Below are 21,394 nucleotides of genomic sequence, written 5' to 3'. Positions count from 1 at the left end.
ATGGCTGCTGAGCCTGCGCGTCCGGAGCCTGTGCTCCGCAGAGGGAGAGGCCGCAACAGTGAGAGGCCCGCGTACAAAAAAAAAAAAAAAAAGAATTGGTAAGTGAATATGGGAAATGCCCAACATGAAGTGAGAGGTACGAAGTGTAAAGTAAAAGGTGTGAGGGGTAAAGTGTGACCGGGTACTGGATTGAGCCCAAATAGACTTTGATAAGTTCAACATACTTTCTTCCCAAGATCAAGAACAAGGCAAAGACGTCAGCTTTCACCACTTCTGTTCAACATCGTGCTAGGGTAATAGGCAAGAAAACAAAAGGCATAGAGATTGGAAAGAAAGCAAAGCTGTCCTTATTCACAGACAACACGAGAGTCTCTGTAGAAACTCCTGAAGAATACCCCAAAAAGCTGCTAGAACAAATGCATTTTGCAAGGCCAGAAGATACAAGGGCAATATATTTTTTAAAATGTATTTCTATATACTTTAAAATTTCAAACCCACATTTAAAAACCAATTACGGTAGCAGCAAAAAATGAAGTCATCCTGGATTCAGATGGGCCCTAAATCCAATGACTGTTAAGAGAAGAAGGCACATGGAGATGCACACAGAGAAGACAGATACGTAAAGATAGAGGCAGTGATTGGAATTATGCTGCCACAAGTCAAGTAATGCCTGGAGTCATCAGAAGCTAAAAGAAGCAAGGAGGGGACTTCCCTCGCGGTCTAGTGGTTAAGACTTCGCCTTCCCATGCAGGAGCTGTGGGTTCCATCCTGGTTGGGGAGCTAAGATCCCACATACCTCACAGCCAAAAAACCAAAACGTAAAACAGAAGCCATATTGTAACAAATCCAATAAAGACTTTTTTAAAAAAAACAAAAAACATCCACATCCCTCCCCCCACCAAAAAAATCTTAAAGTAAGGAGGAATTCTTCCCTAGAGCCTTCACAGGGATCATGGCCCTACTGACACCTTGATTTCACACTTCTTGCCTCCAGAGCTGCAAAAAAATTAATTCCTCTTCTTAAGCCACCCAGTCTCTGGTACTTTGTTGTGGCAGCCCTAGCAAACTAATACAGTAATTCAATGTGGAAGGGACAATCTTTTCAACAAATGGCTCTGGAAAAATTGGATATCCATATAGGTAAAAATATGAACCATGACCCTTACTTCACACCATGAAAAAAATTCAAAATGGGTCACGGACCTAAACGTAAGTGCTAAAACTACAAAACTTGCTGAAGAAAAATAAGAAAAAGATCTTTGTGACTTTGGGTTAATATCTGTAAAGTTCCTGGAATATTAAAAACACTATCAATAAGCCATGAAAACAAACTTCCTCTTGTGCATACAGAGAAGCCTGTCTTTGGTCAGAGAATCCCCAGCTTAAGTCAGGGGTGATGGAGGAGGAGGAGGAGAATTGAAAGCGTGGAGGCCCAATTTATAGTAAAAAGCAAAGTGGGTTACTAAGGAGAATGAACTTTCAGTGCAGAATAGAACCACCAATGGCTGCATTTAAGAGAGTCTGGGAAAGTTCTGAGAGATAAAATGGGAGTTGGCATCATCTGTTGTGTGATGCAGCATGAGAAAGGGAGGGAGAGACAAATTGGGAAAGATGATTTTAAGGAGTTCTCAAACGTTTTGAGTATAAGCCCATTTTGCCATTTTCCAAGAGCCTAGAAAAGATCCAAATCGATTTTCAATGACTTTCTAATGATGTTGCACTGAGATGGGTCCAGCTTTATCCAGATCTATTAATTCTAAATAAGTATAATGACACCTTCTCTGAAGTCCAGACCACCTCCCTTGAAGTTTTAGTATTGTACTGACATTATTATGACATGCCATGTGGTAAAGTTGACCCTGTGTATATCTATCTCCCCTACCAGGTTACAAACATGCCCTTTGAAGGTAGCACTTGTGTCTTATTCTTATCTTTGTGTCCTGCTCCATATCCATCTTCCACTCAGTGAATTACACCAAGTAGATGTTCCAAAATTAGTGTGAAATGAATGCATGAGTGATGAATGAATGGAATTTAACTTAAAGAGCAATTTCTTTAGCAACAGCTATGACAGCAGTGTCTTCTCCTCCACCGCCTGATGGACTCCGAGGGACCACATCTGTCCTGGTCCTCACTTTATCCCCAGCATTTGCACTATGCTAAGCACACCATAAGCGTTGGAATAATCATTGTATCCTCTAGAAAGGATTTCAGCGCATCAGGAATGGAAGAAAGCAAAACAATCCAAGGCCAAACGGAAGTGAGCGGCCTGGGCGAGGCTGTCGTACTGGGTGGGTGGTAAAGAACAGGAATCCCCAGGCGAACCCTGGGAACCGCGGGTGAGCGCGGGCGCCTGCCTCTCCTCCGAGGCGATAGGTGGCGCTGTGGCCGGGCGCGGCCCCCGGGTCTGCGCGGCGCCGCTCTCTGGACGGGGTGGGGAGTTGGCAGAAGGACCTGCGGCGGGTCCGCTTCGGCCGCCGCTCTGGCCTGGTCTTCACCAGCGGCTGACTGAGCGCTCAGTGCGGCACCATGGGGAAGCGGGACAATAGGGTGGTGAGTACCCGGTGGGGAAAGCAATGCGGCGGCGCGGGGCATGGCGGCAGGAGAGTGGGACCCCTCGCTCTTCCCGGCTGGGCCTGAGAGGCAGCGGCGGCGCTGGGACCTCTAGCCAGGAGACCCAGCTCCCCTCCCCGCGCCGGCCCCAGACGCGCGTGCGCCGCGCACGAAGTTGGCGCCTTCGGCTCCCCAGCTCTCTTTTCTCTTCTCTCTAGTCTCCCTTTCCTCTACACCCCGTCAACCCTGCCGCACCCTCTGGCAGTGCTCTCTGGCATCCTTCCCTTCCGCACTCGCGCCAGCAGTGCCCAGTTTCTAGAGCCCTAGGGTCCCCTGTACCCTCCTGTAAGTAAGTCCAAAGTCTGAGGCCCGTGAAAGTGCTGGGACTCTCCCCCCACGCACCGCGACCGGGATCGCGCACCCAGGTGGGGCGGAGGCCATGGACGTGGTCCCTCCACCCGGGGGCCTGCAGGGCGCCCAGTTCTAGCAGCAGTCTGGCTCGCATTTGAGAACCAGGATCAAAGCATTTGGCTTCGGGCCCCAGTGCCCAGCACTACCTGGCACCTAGTAGGGTCTGTAAAGGAACGAATGGCCTGGTAATGTTGACTCTGGAGTCAGGCCCAGACTGGAATGTCAGTTCTGGTCCCTCGGGAGTTAGGGGACCTAGGACAAGTTGCTTTTCTTCTTTGAGCCTCAGTTTCTTCATCTGTAAGAGGGGATCAGTGTTGCCCATAACTTTGCAGAATAGTTGAGAGTGCAAAAGGCAAGGTGGCCGGGCGAGTGCTTGGCATGAAGGTTATTCTAGTAAATGAGATAAAGGAGATGCCGAAGTAACTAATAGCAGAAAGAGTAAGAAATATCTGTAAGTAATAAATATCTGTTAAGTAAGAAATTCGAGGTTCTGAGGGCATTTTGACAGGCAGAGATGGGAGGAAGGCATTCTAGGCGGCTACTAGCTTGGTGTGGACAGTCCAGGTTATGAATCAGATTGAATGGGCTGTAAACAGAAGGGATTAGCAGTAAGCTTAGGTTGCAGCCTTACAGTTCCTAGGCTTGGCTATGATAGAGTTTTAAACCACTGAGCAGCAAAATGAAAAAAATAAATGCCGTTGAAGCTAATGTACTAAATTTAATGCACTAGCTTTTTAAAAATTAAGCGATTATTTCCTTTCCGGTTAAGGGGTTGGGGGAGACGGGGCGAGGTACTAAAAGAGCTTCACTTTTGTGAAATATTTCTTGTCTTCAAAACGTTTGTTTTAATTTTATATAGTCTTCATAATCAAAAATGTCTAGGAACCACAGTGGTGAACTTTGATTACAAGGTTGAAGAATGTTCTTTTCTTTTGCTTTCCTGGCTGTAAGTCAGACCTTGTGGTATTCTGATTCTCATAGAGTTGAAATGGTGTTCTCCTGGAGCATCCTCAGGTTTAAGGTGTTACGAGTGTTTGGGCTCTTTAATGACCTTAGGCCTTAAATGCTTAGAAATTACCGGACCTTGGGTACAGTTTTCATGCAGAGGCCTAAGATGTTTTGTTTTACTGGCAAAAGGTGTTGGTTTACACATACTTTTAAAGCATTTGAAAAAGTTTCCAAATTAGTTTCATTTACTAGAGCATTTTGATAATTCCGAGCTCTACATATTACTTGGTATGTTGTCTTGGCCCAGTGGTGGTTCTGGTAACATTTTATATGCACTTCAAATGTTGTGGAAAGGAAAACAGGAAATTAAGAGGTAGAAGACACAGATCTTCTCATTCAGTCTCCTCATTGCAATGGAGGAGGAGATGGAACTATTTAAACTGGGACCAAAAAAAAACCTTGGGTCATCTGATAACTTAGTTTAGTACGTCATAACTCTTGATTTTAATTAAAATGAACATGTGCCTCTGAAAATAATGGCTTTTTTTTCTTTTTACATTGATGATAAAAATCATGGTTTTAGAGATGACAGAATTGCTTTCTAAAATGCCATAAATTTCAGGTTGAAGTTTTTGTAAAAATAGGCTTTACTTTTTAGAGCTGTTGTGGTCTCAAGGCAAAATTGAGCAGAAAGTACAGAGTTCCCATATGCTCCCTGCCCATAGACATGCTCAGCTTTCCCTACTTTCAACTCCCACACCTGAGGGGAACATTTGTTACAGTCAATGAGCCTACATTGACACATCATTTTCACCTGAAGTCCTTAGTTTACATTAGGGCTTACTCTTGGTATTGTATGTTCTTGAACAGCTTTTATTTTTTTTTCCCCGAACATTTTAATTCTTGAGATTTGTAAAGGGCACTTTAATTCGTGATGGCCACCCTTTGTGCCCGTTGTTTTCCAGAAGTTTCCTTCATGTTCTTTTCTGTTACTAAAACAGATGTATCCTCTAGATAAAAATAGGTAATCAAAGTAACAAGTGAAATTCTGCGCATTTTGTCCTTAGCAGTTTCACTGCATTGCTCTTTTCCTAGCTGCCCACTTACATATTCCCTTGAGCTCAATTTGCCATCCTAAGTTTCAAAGACAAATCGTTTTCTGTTACCCAAACTCACGCAGCAGTTTGGAGCCACAGGCAGTTCTAGTTACATATGAGTATGAGTGTTTGCTTTAAAAGGGCATAGTATTTAAAGTGATTAAGTCATAGACATTTTAAGAAATTGCAATTTCTTTATTTTGATTGATGCCCAGCCGCCCACTGCCTATTGTTAGAAGCATTATTTTTCACACTTACGCAGGAAAGAAAGAGCTTTATCTTTGTGAAATACTTTTTTTTTAACCATTCAACATTCTTTTTAAAATTTTATTTATTTATTTATTTTTGGCTGTGTTGGGTTGGGTATTCGTTTCTGTGCGTGGGCTTTCTTCTAGCTGCGGCGAGCGGGGGCCACTCTTCATCGCGGTGCGCGGGCCTCTCACTGTCGCAGCCTCTCTTGTTGCGGAGCACAAGCTCCAGACGCGGAGGCTCAGTAGTTGTGGCTCACGGGCCCAGTTGCTACGCGGCATGTGGGATCTTCCCAGGCTAGGGCTCGAACCTGTGTCCCCTGCATTGGCAGGCAGATTTTCAACCACTGCGCCACCAGGGAAGCCCTGTGAAATACTTTTTTTTGTTTTTAAAACCTTTCTGTTGTGCACAGTAAAAGGAGCACTGTTGCTTAATAATTACGAGCACAGACATTTGCAAGGAGCTTGTAAGATGCGCTTCATAAATATTCCTATTATAATTGAAATAAATAATGGAGGTATTTAGAGTGGTTGAATTTTTCTCATTTTGTTTACTATTAATATTATGGCAGTGTTTGCATGTAGTATTTTTATTTTTGTTCTATAAAGGTAATGAGTTATTTTAAAATTTTTTCTCCATTGTATGAAATGATGAAAGTAGACGTCTTCCTTTACATTTTGGTGCACATGCATCAAAAACTTTTTTAGAATTTATAGCTATTTATTAAAATGGTAACTTTTTTTTTTTTTAACTTGCTTTTGCTTTTCACCTGAGAAATTTTGGACATCTTTTTATGGCTGCATAGTATTTCATTTTGGGAATATAATGTATTAAATGAATCTCAAATTGACAGCTATTTGGGTATTTTCAGTTTTTCCTATTTTAGTGATAACAGTTTTAACATCCTTGTATATATTTACAACTTTGAAAATAAACAGTTTTTACAGTTTTAAACTTAAAATGTTTTACTATTGAGTACTGTTAAAATTATGACATGATACCAAAGAAATGAGAAGGTGATAGATATTACAGTTTTTAAAGTGATGATCTTAGCTTGCACATTGTACTTGCTTTTGGTTATGATGATTGTCAGTGTCATTGGTTGGGCCAGCAGCTGCTCTGTTGTGGCCTCTGTTAGTTGTCATTTCCACATGAACTGATTGAAATTCTCAGCAGAGACAGTTGAATGAAATATTTGAGGGCATAACATTTGATATAAAAAATAGGACTTTATGCCTCGGTCTTAAATGTTGCATTTGATATGTACATGTAGCCCTGATTCTGTCAACATCTCTGACCTTAGGAGCTCTAGCATTCATTGCTGCCAGTAAGAAAATTATATTAAACGTTTAACTTTTTCATCTCAAGTAAGTAGGCAGTATCCAATTGAATGGAGTAGTTCTCGGTATGTGTTGTTTATAGTGGTTTTATATTGTTTATTCTGCCAGAGTAATCTAGAAATATATAACTTATATTTGTTATGAAGGTGGGCAATTTTGTCATTTTTAAAGATACTGTTAAATAAAATGCAACAGATGCATTGTACCCTTTCACTTCTTTTCAAATGTTAGGTATTAGGTTTAAAATCAACCTTGGTAATAGTCATTTTCAACCAAAATTCTTTTTATTTATAAAGTAGAAGAGTTTTTATAAATGTTGACTTGAAATAAATTTGGAAAGCTGAGTCATAGGGTCAAGAAGTTGAGACTGAATTAAAGACCAGATTTGTGAATTCTATTTAATAAAGCAACACCTCTTTGCTAGACACTGTCATTAACAAAGAAATAGCCTGCTTTATTTTGTCTCAGTGTATTTTGGGGGAAAGTGTCTAAAAATGCATTTTACTGCTATAGTAAGTGTAGTATACAGAGCGTAATATAATTTCTATGGTTTTTTATTGTACAAAAATATGTATAACATAAAGTTCACCATTTGAAGTGTATAGTTAAGTGACATTAAGTACATTCACAGTGTTGTACAACTATCACCACTGTCCATTTCCAGAACTTTTTCATCATCTCATACAAGAAGCTCTGTACCCATTACACAGTAACTCCAGCCCCTGGTAAACTCTATTTTCTGTCTCTATGAATTTACTTATTCTAGGTACCCCAAATAAGTTGAATCATACAATATTTGTCCTTTGGTGTCTGCCTTATTTCACTTAGTATGCTTCCAAGGTTCATCTGTGTTGGAGCATGTATCAGAATTTCACTCTTTTCTAGAGGTGAATAATATTCCATTGTATGTATATATCACATTTTGTTTATCCATTCTTCCATAGGTGGACATTTGGGTTGTTTCCACCTTTTGGCTGTTGTGAATAATGCTGCTATGAACATGGGTGTACACATATCTGTTTGAGCCCCTGCTTTCAATTCTTTTTCAATCCTACTTAGAGGTGGAGTTTCTGTTTCACTTTTTGAGGAATCATCAAGCTTTTCCAAAACAGCTGCACCATTTTTTATTCTCACCTGCAATGCTTAACTGTTCCAGTTTCTTCACATCCTTGACAACACTTGTTTTTTGTTTTTGATAGTAGCCATTCTCACTGGGGTGAGGTGGCATCTCGTTGTTTTGATTTGCATTTCCCTAACGACTAGTGACCTTGAGTATCTTTTCATGTGCATATTAAGACATTTGTACAATCTTCTTTGGAGGAATGTCTAAGTCCTTAGCACTTTTTTTTTTTTTTTTTTTTTTTTTTTGCGGTACGCCGGCCTCTCACTCTTGTGGCCTCTCCCATTGCGGAGCACAGGCTCCAGACACGCAGGCTCAGCGGCCATGGCTCACGGGCCTAGCCTCTCTGCGGCATGTGGGATCTTCCCGGACCGGGGCACGAACCTGTGTCCCCTGCATCGGCAAGCGGACGCTCAGCCACTGCGCCACCAGGGAAGCCTCTTAGCACATTTTTGAATTGGGTTGTTTGGGGGTTTTGTTGTTGAGTTGTAGGATTTCTTTATGCATTCTGGATATTAACCCTTGTCAGATACATGATTTGCAAATATTTTCTTCCATTCTGTGGATTGTCTTTTCAGTCTTTTGATAGTGTTCTTTGATGAACAAATGTTTTTAATTTTGATGAAGTCTTGTTTATCTATTTTTTCTTTTGTTGCCTTGCATGATTTAATTTTTGATGTTAACAATTTGTGTATAAAATTGCTCTCAGCATGGCACAGTATTTCCTGAGATAGAAGATATAGTAGAATAAGCAATGAATTTAGAGTTAGGTCTTCTTTAACTTCTTTGGAATCGAGTTTCTTCATTTACCATTGTGCATAATATTATTATCCTCAGAGCTTTATTGGGCTTTAGGAGAAAGCACTATAAAGCCATCTTAGAGTAAGAGAGAGGTGTCATTATTATTTTCATCAAATCTCTGGTAAAAACACATTTTCTGTGAAAGAGCCGTATTATCTCCCAAACTTAAGAGGCTTAATAGAGCATTAAATCTACTTTTGTAATGAAAAGTTGGTTAGTCAGATTGTTCATGCTTAGTTGGACATAGTATGCATTTATAATAAAGGTTGCTTTATGAGTATGCAAATGTACTTTTGTGTTTTCAGTGGTTATTTTAATGGAGTTAATTTTTGTTTTTTCCTCAAGGCCTATATGAACCCAATAGCAATGGCCAGATCAAGGGGTCCAATCCAGTCTTCAGGTCCAACTATCCAAGATTATCTGAATCGACCAAGGCCTACCTGGTATTTGTGAAACAATTTACCTATATATAAGGTTTTCATAAATTTTTAAAGGTTATTTTTACATCTTTTATTGATTGCCAAGCAGTTGCTAGATACATAATTTTTTGAAATGGTATTTGATATGTGCTTTGTTTTGAATGTATAAAACACATGAATGAATGTAAAGCAAACATTTGAGAACCCACCACCCAATATAGCTAAAGCACTGCCAGAGAATCTTTTATACCAAGCACATCTTTTTTTTTTTTTTTTGGCGGTACGCGGGCCTCTCACTGTTGTGGCCTCTCCCGTTGCGGAGCACAGGCTACGGACGCACAGGCTCAGCGGCCATGGCTCACGGGCCCAGCCGCTCCGCGGCATGTGGGATCCTCCCGGACCGGGGCACGAACCCATGTCCCCTGCATCGGCAGGCGGACTCTCAACCACTGCGCCACCAGGGAAGCCCAAGCACATCTTTATGTCTTAAAAGAGACCTTAACCTTGAAGTGTTCTAAGCTATTTAAAATGGTAGGTTTGAATAATTTTGCCCTTCCTCGGGGTGTAACTAGGTGTTGAGAAAGATGACTTTAGACCTTGTTTCTAGTTTTATCCGCTGGCTTTTCAAAGAGTTAGGATTTCCCATTGTAAAAGTTTTGTTTTAAATTTTTTCTTTGTTTTGCCCTTGTTGAGTGGATCTGATTTTTTGTAAAGTATCATAGCACTTACGTTATTGTTTTTTAGTATGTCTTATTATTAAATACTCATACTCCTGAAGTAACATAAGGCAAGCTTCAGAGTTGTTAACTTTGGACTCCTTCTAAGGGCCCCTGATAGCTGGGCAACTATAGTTGAAAGTTGTATTTACATACAACAGGGAATCCTTCCTTTGGGTTAAATAGGAAGTAAGCTGTTTCTGCCTCTTAGAATGTTCTTGAGTGCTATTGTTTATTGTTGCAGCATACCAAAAAATAAATTATCTCAAAACAGAGTATATTTTATCTTTAAAACTGGGGAGAAGGGATGAATTTTAAAGGGGAAGTGCCTACGCTAGTGGATTACATGTATGGTCAGAGGTCGCCAAGACAACCCTCAGGTTGGGTAATTGCTAGAAGGACTCACAGATAGTCGTACTCGTGGGCAAGATTTATTATAGTGAAAGGATACCAGCCATAGTCAGCAAGGGAAAAAAGTGCATGGGGAGAAGTCCAAGGGAGCCTGGACGCAGGCTTCCAAGGCTACTTCTGTGGAGTCATACAGGATGCATTTCATTTCCTCAGCAATGAGTTGTGATAACACATGTGAGGTGTTGCCAACCAGTGTGATTCAGTGTGTCCAGCTTTTTTATTGGTGACTGATCAGCCTCTGCCTGTCAGGTGCCAAAATTCCAGGCTTCCAGAAGGAATGAAGGTGTTCATATAAACTATATTATTTGTATAGACAGGCACAGTAAGCCACTCTTATCAGGGGGGTGGTACCAAAATCTAAGTTCCCAGATGCCAGCCAGGGCTACTCGTTCTTAAAAGCAGGTACGTTATAAAATGGGTGATTTAGTAATAGACTATAGTAATTCAGTCATATAGACCTTAACTCACCCTAACACTGAAACTACTAGCTTTGTGACCTTAGGCAGATTTTCTTACCTTCCTCAAGTTTCAGCTTCTTTATCTCTAAAATGGGGCTAATAATACTACCTTTTCTCACAGGATTGTTGTGAGGATTAAAGGAAGATGTATTTAAAACAGTGCCTGTTGTATGGAAGTGCTCAAATATTTGGTGTGTTAGTTCTTATAATCAGTGTTTAGAAGGGAAGTTACTAGTGTTATCTGATAGGCTTTATTATGATAATTGATTTATAAGGACGTGAACAAAGAAATTTAAAATGTAGCAGCACTGGAACTAGAATGGAGGTTTATTAGGATATTAAGAAAAATTTATATATGAAATTTTTGTTGCCTTGTTTGTAAGCATCCATCTCGAATTTGAATTGCTTGAAAACTTACTTGTACATTCTATTTTTTTAAGGGAAGAAGTGAAAGAACAACTAGAAAAGAAAAAGAAAGGCTCCAAGGCATTGGCTGAATTTGAAGAAAAGATGAATGAGGTTTGTAAATTGTACCTTTAAAAAAAATAATCTTTTTTCTTAAAATAAAAAAAATGGAATCATTTTTTTTTAATAAACCAAGAGTTTGGGCTTAGCTCTTTAGGTTAAGGGTGCTCTGTATTGTAGAAGTGTTTTTGTTATATTGAATACGGTTTGTGTATGTTTGATTTCTTAAAAAAAGAAATAGAGAAAAGCCATCTTACAGTAATTTAAATCATCTTAAGCTTTCTAAATGTTAGGTTCTTCCCTTCTCTCTGCTTATCCCCAGGTCCCCATCTTACCCTGGGATTTCCATGGTGATGTTTGCTTGTTTTGATTACAAACATATATGTAGTATTTCAGCCACAGTATAGATTAATTCAACTTTTACTGTCTGGAAAGAGAATCTAACCACCGTTGTTAAAAAGAAAAAAGTTCTCAGCCTCAGTAATAATACCTACTCTTCCTTTCAATATACAGTAAAGAACTCCCACCTCATAATATCCTCTTTGAAAGGAGCTCGTAGAGGCTCCTTTGGTGACAGGGTAAAGGATTGTGGCACCTACAGTATCTTTTGACTGTAATTAGAGGCTGAGATGAGAGCGAGGTAGTAGAGGATGGAAGGAAGAAAGTAGTGGCTGTCTCTATATATTTAGGTGTATTAGAAGGGGATAGGTAGCCTCTGATGTGTTTATAACTTTTCTGCAGAACTGGAAGAAAGAACTAGAAAAACACAGGGAGAAATTATTAAGTGGAAGTGAGAGCTCATCCAGAAAAAGACAGGTAATGCCATTTTTAGTTTATTGCTATTCTTAATCTCAGAGTTGGGTTTTCATAATAATGCTGTGTACTACTATTAATAGATACATTTGAAAACGCCACCTTATTTAGATTTGTACTTGTATTTGTTTGCTTTTAGAGAAAGAAAAAAGAAAAGAAGAAATCTGGTAGGGTGAGCAAAAGTTTTCCGTTTTTCTAACTGTTATAATCAAGAGCCTACAAAAAAAGTAAGAATAATTGATATAACCTGTATGCTGACTCTAGCTAAGTCAAGGAACCTGGAGGTCCTTTGGTAGTTACGGGTGGTTTTGTTCTATTAGTGATAATAAAAGACAGGTGCCAACCTCCTTATAACCTCGTAACTCCTTCATTACTATTAAAGAGGGAAAATTGACTACTGTTGCTACATCTGTTGTTACTTTGTGTGTGTGTCTGTGTGTGTGTGTCTGTGTATGTGAGGGAATGTGAGATTTGACATTTTAGTATTTAAGTCATGAATATGGCATCTGTTTCTCAGACACTAGATTAATTTCATTAAGTATTTGAGAGACTTAGTAAAAGAAAAAAATTCCTGCATCTCACAAGCTTTAATTGTTTTGTGCTTGGTCAAGTATTCATCTTCTTCTTCATCAAGCTCTGATTCTTCCAGCAGTTCTTCAGATTCTGAAGATGAGGTAATGTTTGCCTGTAATGATTCATGAAACAATATCTCTGATATCTTTAATGACAAGTGGAAACCCATTATGAAATATCTGTTAAAAATGTTTACTTCCAGTTTTTGATTAATCATCCATAACTGAGAGCGCTGGTAGGAATAAATAACTAGGTATTTAAATATTGGTAAATGTGTTTTTTAGATTCCTAAATTTGTCTTGTTCATTTAAAAATATTAGTAGAAGAAATGGCTTTAAAAATCAAAAATTCTGTTTCAGCTAAGAATTACATGTGACTCATCACTTAACAGTTTTTAATGAAACAAAGTGATGTAAGTTACATTTTAAATACTAATTATTAAGTAAAACATATTTAACTCTGGTCCTTTCATTAAGTTTTGTTCATTGATAAAGTTTTGATGTTAATAAAATGCAGCGCTTATATTTTTGAAACAGAAAGCAAATATTTCTGAAATGTTTCATGTAGGATAAGAGACAAGGAAAAAGGAAAAAGAAAAAGAAGAGCCGTTCACATAAATCTTCTGAAAGTTCCATGTCAGAAACTGAATCAGACAGTAAGGTAAAATCATTTAAATGAGCAATATTTTGGATAGCAGACATGTAATTAGGTTCTTCTTTTAGTTCTTCCTGTCTTAAATTGCTCTCAGTTTAGAAATGTGATACTGTGTTTGTACTTTGATGCTCTGTGTCACTTAATTGATGTACTTAATAATATTGTACATAGGGCATTTAATTGTTCTCTGAGTACTTTGACATATAGGTCTCCACGTCTCAGCATTTTTATGACAGCTTTGTGATAAAGCATGGCAGGCATTATTTTTCCCATCTACATAAAAAATTTGTAGTGCAGATGAAAACATCTTGCTTAAATTCATACGGATCGTATTAGAATTGGAAGTTGAATCTATCTTCTAATATCTGATCCAGTGTCCTTTTTTTACTGTACTGTACCTAAATCTGTTCTGTACTATCCAGAATTGTCAGATGCAATTAACTCTCAAACATTAGTGGTCATAAGAAATACATGCAGGTTATAATAAAAATGTGGATTCCTGGGCCCTATCTCCAGAGTCTGATTTAGTGAGTCCGATTAGGATCAGAAGTCTACATTTTAAACAAATGGTCCCTAGGATTCTGATGCAGTGCTGTCCATGGGCCACAATTTGACGAGCACTGTCCTGAGGTCCCAGGAGAACAAAGCAACTATTGATATATGGTTTTATGGCAGATATCTACTTGCCCTACTGAGACTTCTTTTGATAAAATGCCTGACGTATATAAAGTATTCAGTAGATGTTGGTTTTGTTTTTTAAAGCCAAAGAACCAGTCTAATGATACTGATAGCTAACATTTATAGAATGCCCACTATAGATTGAGCCCAGTTCTAAGCACTTGACTTGTTAACTCAATCCTCTCAACACCCCTATGAAGTAGTTTTTTGTATATCCCACTTTATGGATAAGGAAGACTCAGAGAGGTTAACAGCTAGCACTCAGGGATTCAAAAGTAGAAATTCTTGCCTCCCCACTTTATAAGGAAGAGTAGGGAAATCAGATTGATGTCTGAGCATGGTGTGAATTAGAACTTCAGTGCATATGATCACTACAGGTAAAAATAAGCAATAGGGGCTTCCCTGGTGGCGCAGTGGTTGAGAGTCCGCCTGCCGATGCAGGGGACACAGGTTCGTGCCCCGGTCCGGGAAGATCCCACATGCCGCGGAGCGGCTGGGCCCGTGAGCCATGGCCGCTGAGCCTGCGCGTCCGGAGCCTGTGCTCTGCAACGGGAGAGGCCACAGCAGTGAGAGGCCCGCATACCGGGGGAAAAAAAAAAAAAAAAATAAGCAATAGCATAAAGTCTTATTTTAAAATACACCCTGTGGTTATATACAGATAACATCCGTTGTTTTAGGTGTACAGAGATTTGATATACAGCCAGATAAATGAAGAAGTCTCATTCCCTCATAAGCACATATATATACACAACCTGTATTTCTCCTGTATTTTCAGAATAAAATTCTGGAAGTAAACTTTTTTCAATCATAGAGTAAATCACTTTTGGTATTTTTGTTCCTTCTGTCATAATGCTGTATCTTTCACATTTAAAATTGATATATTTATTTTTTATTTGTTTAGGATAGTTTAAAAAAAAAGAAGAAGTCAAAGGATGCAACTGAGAAAGAAAAGGTAATTTATACTTTACAATGCCTTAAGATACTTCATTTACTTGAAGAATTGCTTCAAAAGATTAACATTAAAGCATTCCCCTTTTTACCTTAAAAGATTTCTTTTGCTTATTGGGTTCATTTTTGAAGGTAAAAGATCAGAAGAAGCTTCCTGCAGAGCATTTGAATTTGTATAGATAAATGTATTATCTCAGTTTAAAATTCAAAATAATGAAGATTTTAAACATTTCCTTTATTTCCTCAAGTCGTTTTAAAGAAGGTCCTTTTAATGAAAGAACATGGACTTCTGTTTCAAATTGAGTATACCATAGCTAAATTTGAAAACTTTTTTCTACTGTAAGTAGATGTTTTATCTTCATTTATAGCTTATCTATACGTAATGCTTAATTTATCCCTACCTAAGTTTCTGGTTTATATTTTTAAATCTTTCTGATTATTAAAAATAAAAGCCTAAAGAAAGCAACTACTAATAAAAGGAAAATAAAGACCAGTGTCACTGTATTTTATTCAGTCTTTTTATATCATTCCTTAAAAATTGAGGTGAAATTCACATAATATGCTATTAACCATCTTTAAATTACAGTTTGGTAGTATTTAGTGTATGTACAGTATTGGGCGTTGATCACCTCTCTACTTTCAAAACTTTTTCATCATTCCATTAAAAACAACCCATAGTCATTAAGTAATCAGTTTCCTTCTCACCCACCCCCAATCCCGTGATAACCTCTAATCTGCTTTATGTCTCTATGGATTTGTGTATTGTCGATACATCATATAAAGGCAGTCATACTATATGTGACCTTTTGTGACTGGCTTCTTTCACTTAGTATAATGTTTTCGAGGTTCATTCAAGTTGTAGCATGTATCAGTACTTCATTCCTTTTTATGAATGCATATAATATTCCATTGCATGTATATACCACAATGTGTTTATCCATTCATTCATTGATGGACATTTGAGTTGTTTGTACCTTTTGGCTAATGTGAATAATGCTGCTTTAAATATGCATGTTTCTGTATGGACGTATATTTTCATTTCTCTGGGGTATATACCTAGACGTGGTTTTTTTTTTTAATCAGTTTGTAAATAAAAATCCATTAACACACTAAAAAAAGAAACCATATTGACTGAGTTGGTTTAATTCATTCCAAGGATTCAAGGATAAGAAATTTATTAATATAACTTGCTATATTAACTGGTCAAAGGAAAGAAACCGTGTGATTATTTTAGTAGTTGCCAATAGGGTGTGATATAATTTCAACAGAACTTCCTGATTTTTCAAAACCATTATAAAATAAGAATAATTGGTTACTTTCATGTTTTAAAAAAATTGTAAAACTAAAAACTGGCAATTTACAAACATGAAATACTAAAACAACTGCACTGTGATTTTTGAAGTACTTCGAGATATACAAAGTATAGAGTAATATACACATAAATAAAAAATAACCCATATGCATACCAACTAGAATTAACAGATGGTTTAAATTTTGTCATATTTGCTTCAGGTCTTGTTTTATGGGAAAAAAAGAAGTCCCAGGCACTTTCTCCTTCCTTAGAGACAGCTGTTTCTGAAATTACTGTGCCTCCTTCCCATCCATATTTATACACTTTTATTAACATAAATATGTGTTCAGAAATAACTTAAGAGTATTTTGTATTTTCAGAAGGGTGTCACCATGTTTCCTCTGAAGCGTGTTTTTTTCTCTCAAAATTACTGTTGACATTTATCCTTGTTGATACTCTCAAGTTTGTTTCCTTGGCTTATAATATTCCGTTATTTTAACTCACCACAATTTGTATCTCCATTCTCCTGTTTGTGGACATCTAGGTTATTTTCATTCTTCAGTAATGCAAACAGTGCTGCAATGGCTATCTGTTATCCATTTCTCCTTTTCCTTAAGTTGTCATTAATTTCCTGAGGTATACCTGGGAGTATAACTTCTAGGTCTTAGGATATACATACGTTTCACTTGTCTACATTTTGCTTACCAAAGTACTTGTTATTAGTTTACATTCCTACTAGTAATGTATGACAGTACCCTTGTTCCTCATACATACTTGTCACACTGTGAGACCTCCCTTTTTGCCAGTTCAGTGTGTAAAGATGTTTGAGCACCTTTTATTTGTTTATTAGCCATTCAGATTTCATTTTCTGTGAATTGCCTATTCATGGTCTTTGCCCATTTTTCTGTTTGATTGTTATTAATCTTTCTGATTCATAAAAGTTATATACTTTGGATGCTAATGTTTCAGACAGGTAGTTAACATCTTTTGGTCTATGGCTTCTGTTAATCCTGTTTAGGGTGTGTGTTATAATCTTACATGGTTTTAATTTTCAGTTATATGTATCAGTCATTAGTTTTAGCTCCATTTTTATTTTAAATTGTTATGAAAGTGCTAGGCAATGGAATACCTAATTAGAAAATATAGTGGAAGAAAATATTTCATTTATGATAGTAACAAAAAATATATAGGAAAATCTTAAAGACGTGAGCAGGACTTACTTGAAGAAAACTATACAGATCTATTCAGAAACGTGAAAATTTAATAAATGTTCCTGGGTATGACTTGCCCTGCTAGAAGTTAAAACATTTTTCATATGCTTTGATGAAAACAGTGTGGTATGATCCAGGAATAGAAAAACAATGGAACAGTGTAGAGTCCAGGTAAAAATTTGTAAGTATTTGTGGAATTTAATATATGATAGAGGTGGCATTTCTTGGACCAAAATGACTAGCCATTTGGAAAATATAAAGTTGAGCACTCCTTAAGGCCCAATAAATTCCAGATAAGTGAAAATTTTAAATGTATGAAAATGCAACTAGAGAAAGACATGGGTGAGTATAACATTGGTATGGGAAAGGCCTTTACCTGAAATCTCATGAACTTTTGACCACATAATTCAAATTCTGAATGGCAAAAAAGACATACAGGTTATAAAAAATAAGCTATGAACAAAGTTTAAATATAATGAACAGACTAAGAAATACTACTAGGAATACATAAGACAAAAACTTGATCTTCAGTAATTAAGGGAAAGAGAATACCTCACATACACATAAAAATAGGTAAAATAGGTAAAATAAAAATAGGTAAAATTGTTGAGGCAATTTTTAAAGAAAATATGAACTATATTCTAATAATCTGAGATTGATATGGCTGATAAAAGAATCTGATGAAGAGGCTTTTTGGTGAAGTGATTCATAAATGAATGAAATAAGAAACAATTTTGAGGGTTATGGGAGAGTGAGAAAATCATTTGGATGAAGGCTGCTTTGGTCTTTGATTAAGTCATTATTGTTAGATAAAGATTTTCCCCTCGTGTACCCTTTACTATATTTCACCTTTGTTTTTAATAGTGAGGAACTCATATGCCTGCCCTCCAGGAGATGGGTTAAGTAAATTGTAGTATCTACTTTCAGTGGTATATACTTTCAGTGAATGTCAAAGGCAGCCAAAAATGATGGTGTAGTTGGCATGGAAAGATACTGTTGGGTGAGAAGAGTGGGTTCCAAACAAGTATTTATGTAAAATTGTACATACACAGAGATGTTTCCCAAAATCCCTGTGGTGGGATTTTGGTGAATTTTCTTAAAATGAACATTTATAATTTCTACCAAAATAATAAAGCTGTTTGCAGAAACAAATCACCTGTAATCTACCACATATATCATCACTGTTAATTTCTTTTCTTGTTTGTTTACATCTTCAAAATTGGGTTCATGCTATGTAAAAGTTTTATGTCATTTCTTTCTGTGTAAGATTAAGTGGTGAGCATTTTTTCCTTTGTGTGGTTTTGTTTTTGTTGTTATGAACTACTTCATACGTACTGATGAAGTATATAGAAAAAATAAAATGACAACCAGCATATTCACTATGCAGCTTTAATAAATCTTAACGTTCTGTCATATTTGCTTCAGATGTTTTCAGAATGTTTTATTTCTTTTTTTTTTTTGATACTTTATTTTTTAATTTATTTTATTTTTTGGCTGCGTTGGGGCTTCGTTGCTACACGCGGGCTTTTCTCTGGTTGCGGCGAGCAGGGGCTACTCTTCGTTGTGGTGGGCAGGCTTCTCATTGTGGTGGCTTCTCTTGTTGGGAGCACAGACTCTAGGTGCACGGGCTTCAGCAGTTGTGGCACGTGGGCTCAGTAGCTGTGGCTCGCGGGCTCTAGAGTGCAGGCTCAGTAGCTGTGCCACAGTAGCTGTGGCACATTAGTTGCTCCACAGCATGTAGGATCTTCCCAGACCAGGGATCGAACCCGTGTCCCCTGCATTGGCAGGTGGATCCTCAACCACTGCGCCACCAGGGAAGTTCCCAGAATGTTTTATTTCTTAAAAAATGTTTTATTTCTTAAAATATGTATTTAAGCCCCTAAGTACTCCTCCCCAGAATTATACATTTTCTCATCATTAAATACTTAGAGATTAAGTTTTGTTTTGTTTTTTAATGTGAATTTAACACTTTAAATGCACTAAGGGAACTACCGTGCAGAGACCTTTTTAGGCCATCACAAATAATTACCTATTGGTTTTCTTTTCTGTAGCACTAGGCCTGTCTGATCCAACCCAGGGTAGAAACAAAAAGAGTTAAACTGCAAAGGACCCAAATCTTATACCATATGTTTTCCTTAACTTTTTAAAACTTCATCATGTATAATTAAAGAAAATAAGGAGGATCTTACATCTAAATGGATGTATAGGTATTTCTTTTCAAGTTATTTAATAAAAGCATTGCTTTATTGGAATTAGAAACTGATTCCTGATAATTGTCACCAATTTTAGACGTTTCTAAAATGAAAATGGATAATTTTTGTGATAATTGGGAAAGTTCTTAAATAGAACTTAAAAACGTAAAATTCGTGTGGCATAGTATTATATCTCAGTCGGCATACATGTATTTATTTTTCATAGGACATTAAAGGACTCAGCAAAAAAAGAAAGATGTATCCTGAAGATAAACCGTTATCATCTGAGTCCCTGTCAGAGTCAGATTATACTGAGGAGGTAAGTCTATAATCACATCCATTTTCTTTACTTTAAAATATTTAGTTATTTGATTTAATAAATATGAATTAGTAAAAATAATTTTCATAAGATATTTGATTTACTTACTTTTCTAATATGTAAAAGAGATGCCGTTTCAGAATAAGTTTTGTATTTTTACAGAAGATAGTATTATGGCTTTTATTTTGATAATCATATTCCCAGGTACCTTTCCAATCTGAGATCTTTTATTTTTACTCTTCTAATGTTTTCTTTTTACTACCATTTTAATGACATGAAAGATACTGTATAGCATGTACCATATTAAAACCCAAGCATTCCCTTGTTTTTGTTTGGCACTACTCTTTAGGGAGTAGAAAGGTGATAAGGTGGAGCAGAAATGTTGACATGACCTCAGTTTTCCTATCCATAAAATGAGGGAGTAGAATTAGGTAATCTGTACAGTCCTTTTCAGCTCTAATATCCCTGTCTTAGATTTTGTATTCTCTTGGAATTAGAGTCCATTCTTAGTTAATTTTAGGTTTATAAGTTATCTTTGAAGTATTTCTCTACTTGGACTTGATTTCCTCATTGGTAAAATAGGACCTCTTGTCCCCATTTGTAGCAGTATTTTGTAATACTCCTTTAATGAAGTTTGTAGCTAATATAGGCTACCTATACACATTTTTATATTAGTATCCCCTAAAGAAATAAAAATGAATACAAGAGAATAATATATAATTTTATAAAATTATATTTCGATGCATAAGTACTTGCGCCTAATAACACTAGAAGACATAAAATATTAAGCTGTGACAAAATTCAGGCTGTAGCAGGTACGTTGACCTATGCCCTTCAAAAGCCGTACAATAGCATTGTCACCGATGACATTTTCCACAATGGTGGACAATTCCCAGTAAAGCTCTGAAAGAAACAAAAATACAGTCTTCCCTCTATTTATATGATATAGCTATTCTGGGACATCCACTGTACTGTCATCCTTCGGTATCTGCAGGGAATTTGTCCAGGACCCCTGTGGATACCAAAGTTCACAGGTGCTCAAGTCTCTTACATAAAATGGCATAGTATTTGCATCTAACCCATGCACATCCTCCCATACACTTTAAATTATCTCTAGAGTACATCTAATACCGAATACAATGTAAATGTTATATAAATAGTTGCTGGCATGTGACAGAGTCAAGTTTTGCTTTCTGAAACTTTTTGCAATTTTTTTTTCCCCAAACATTTTTGATCCGTGGTTGGTTGAATCCTTGGGTGCTGAACCCACAGATACGGAGGGCCGACTGTATCTTAAAACCCAGTACAAAATACTTTGTGCTCATATTGTAATAAACTTAGATTTTATATTATAATTGGGTCCATTATATGAATGTCAAGCAGGCTATTCTAAAGTTACGTCCGGGCTCCCTGGACATTGCCTGACGGCACTCCCTGTCCTGGTCCCACCCCTTCAGTCACTGAGATGACAAGAATAACCACCAGAAACAAGGATTGCATTCTCCCAAGTTCTTTCAGGAGAGAGCTACCGCTCCTATTGAAAGTTAATAGTCTTTAATGCTTCTGTGTTCTATTCCTTCAGTCTATTTTAGTTTATTTGTGCTATTCTTACTTACATTTTCATGTATTTAACATATAGTAACCTAGCAGATAAACCAAACAATTCAATATTTCAGCAATTTTTGTGCTTTAGTATTACGTTGTATTAATTATGTTTGTCTTAATAT

At 37.2% G+C, this 21,394-nt stretch overlaps 1 protein-coding gene across 3 annotated transcripts in view; it reads left to right on the top strand.

The window, feature by feature from the left end:
* Positions 1–21,394, top strand: part of FAM133B (family with sequence similarity 133 member B) — a 38,999-nt gene that overhangs the window by 12,211 nt on the left and 5,394 nt on the right. The window contains exons 1-9 of one of the 3 annotated variants that reach the window (XM_007103352.3): positions 2,436–2,553; positions 8,865–8,962; positions 10,964–11,042; positions 11,730–11,804; positions 11,941–11,973; positions 12,413–12,475; positions 12,942–13,034; positions 14,608–14,658; positions 19,575–19,667. In XM_007103352.3, the coding sequence (XP_007103414.1) occupies positions 2,530–2,553; positions 8,865–8,962; positions 10,964–11,042; positions 11,730–11,804; positions 11,941–11,973; positions 12,413–12,475; positions 12,942–13,034; positions 14,608–14,658; positions 19,575–19,667 (609 nt within the window). In that variant the 5' untranslated portion in view covers positions 2,436–2,529. Of the gene's footprint in view, positions 1–2,435; positions 2,554–2,801; positions 2,899–8,864; positions 8,963–10,963; positions 11,043–11,729; positions 11,805–11,940; positions 11,974–12,412; positions 12,476–12,941; positions 13,035–14,607; positions 14,659–19,574; positions 19,668–21,394 lie in introns of those variants that run through there. The other 2 variants (XM_055084992.1, XM_055084991.1) reach the window with 2 other exon arrangements.

The sequence above is a fragment of the Physeter macrocephalus genome, chromosome 5 (genome assembly GCF_002837175.3).
Source record: "Physeter macrocephalus isolate SW-GA chromosome 5, ASM283717v5, whole genome shotgun sequence".
NCBI classification, from domain to species: Eukaryota; Metazoa; Chordata; class Mammalia; order Artiodactyla; family Physeteridae; genus Physeter; species Physeter macrocephalus.
The sequence above is the reverse complement of the archived record's forward strand: the minus strand, read 5'-3'. Positions and strand labels throughout refer to the sequence as shown.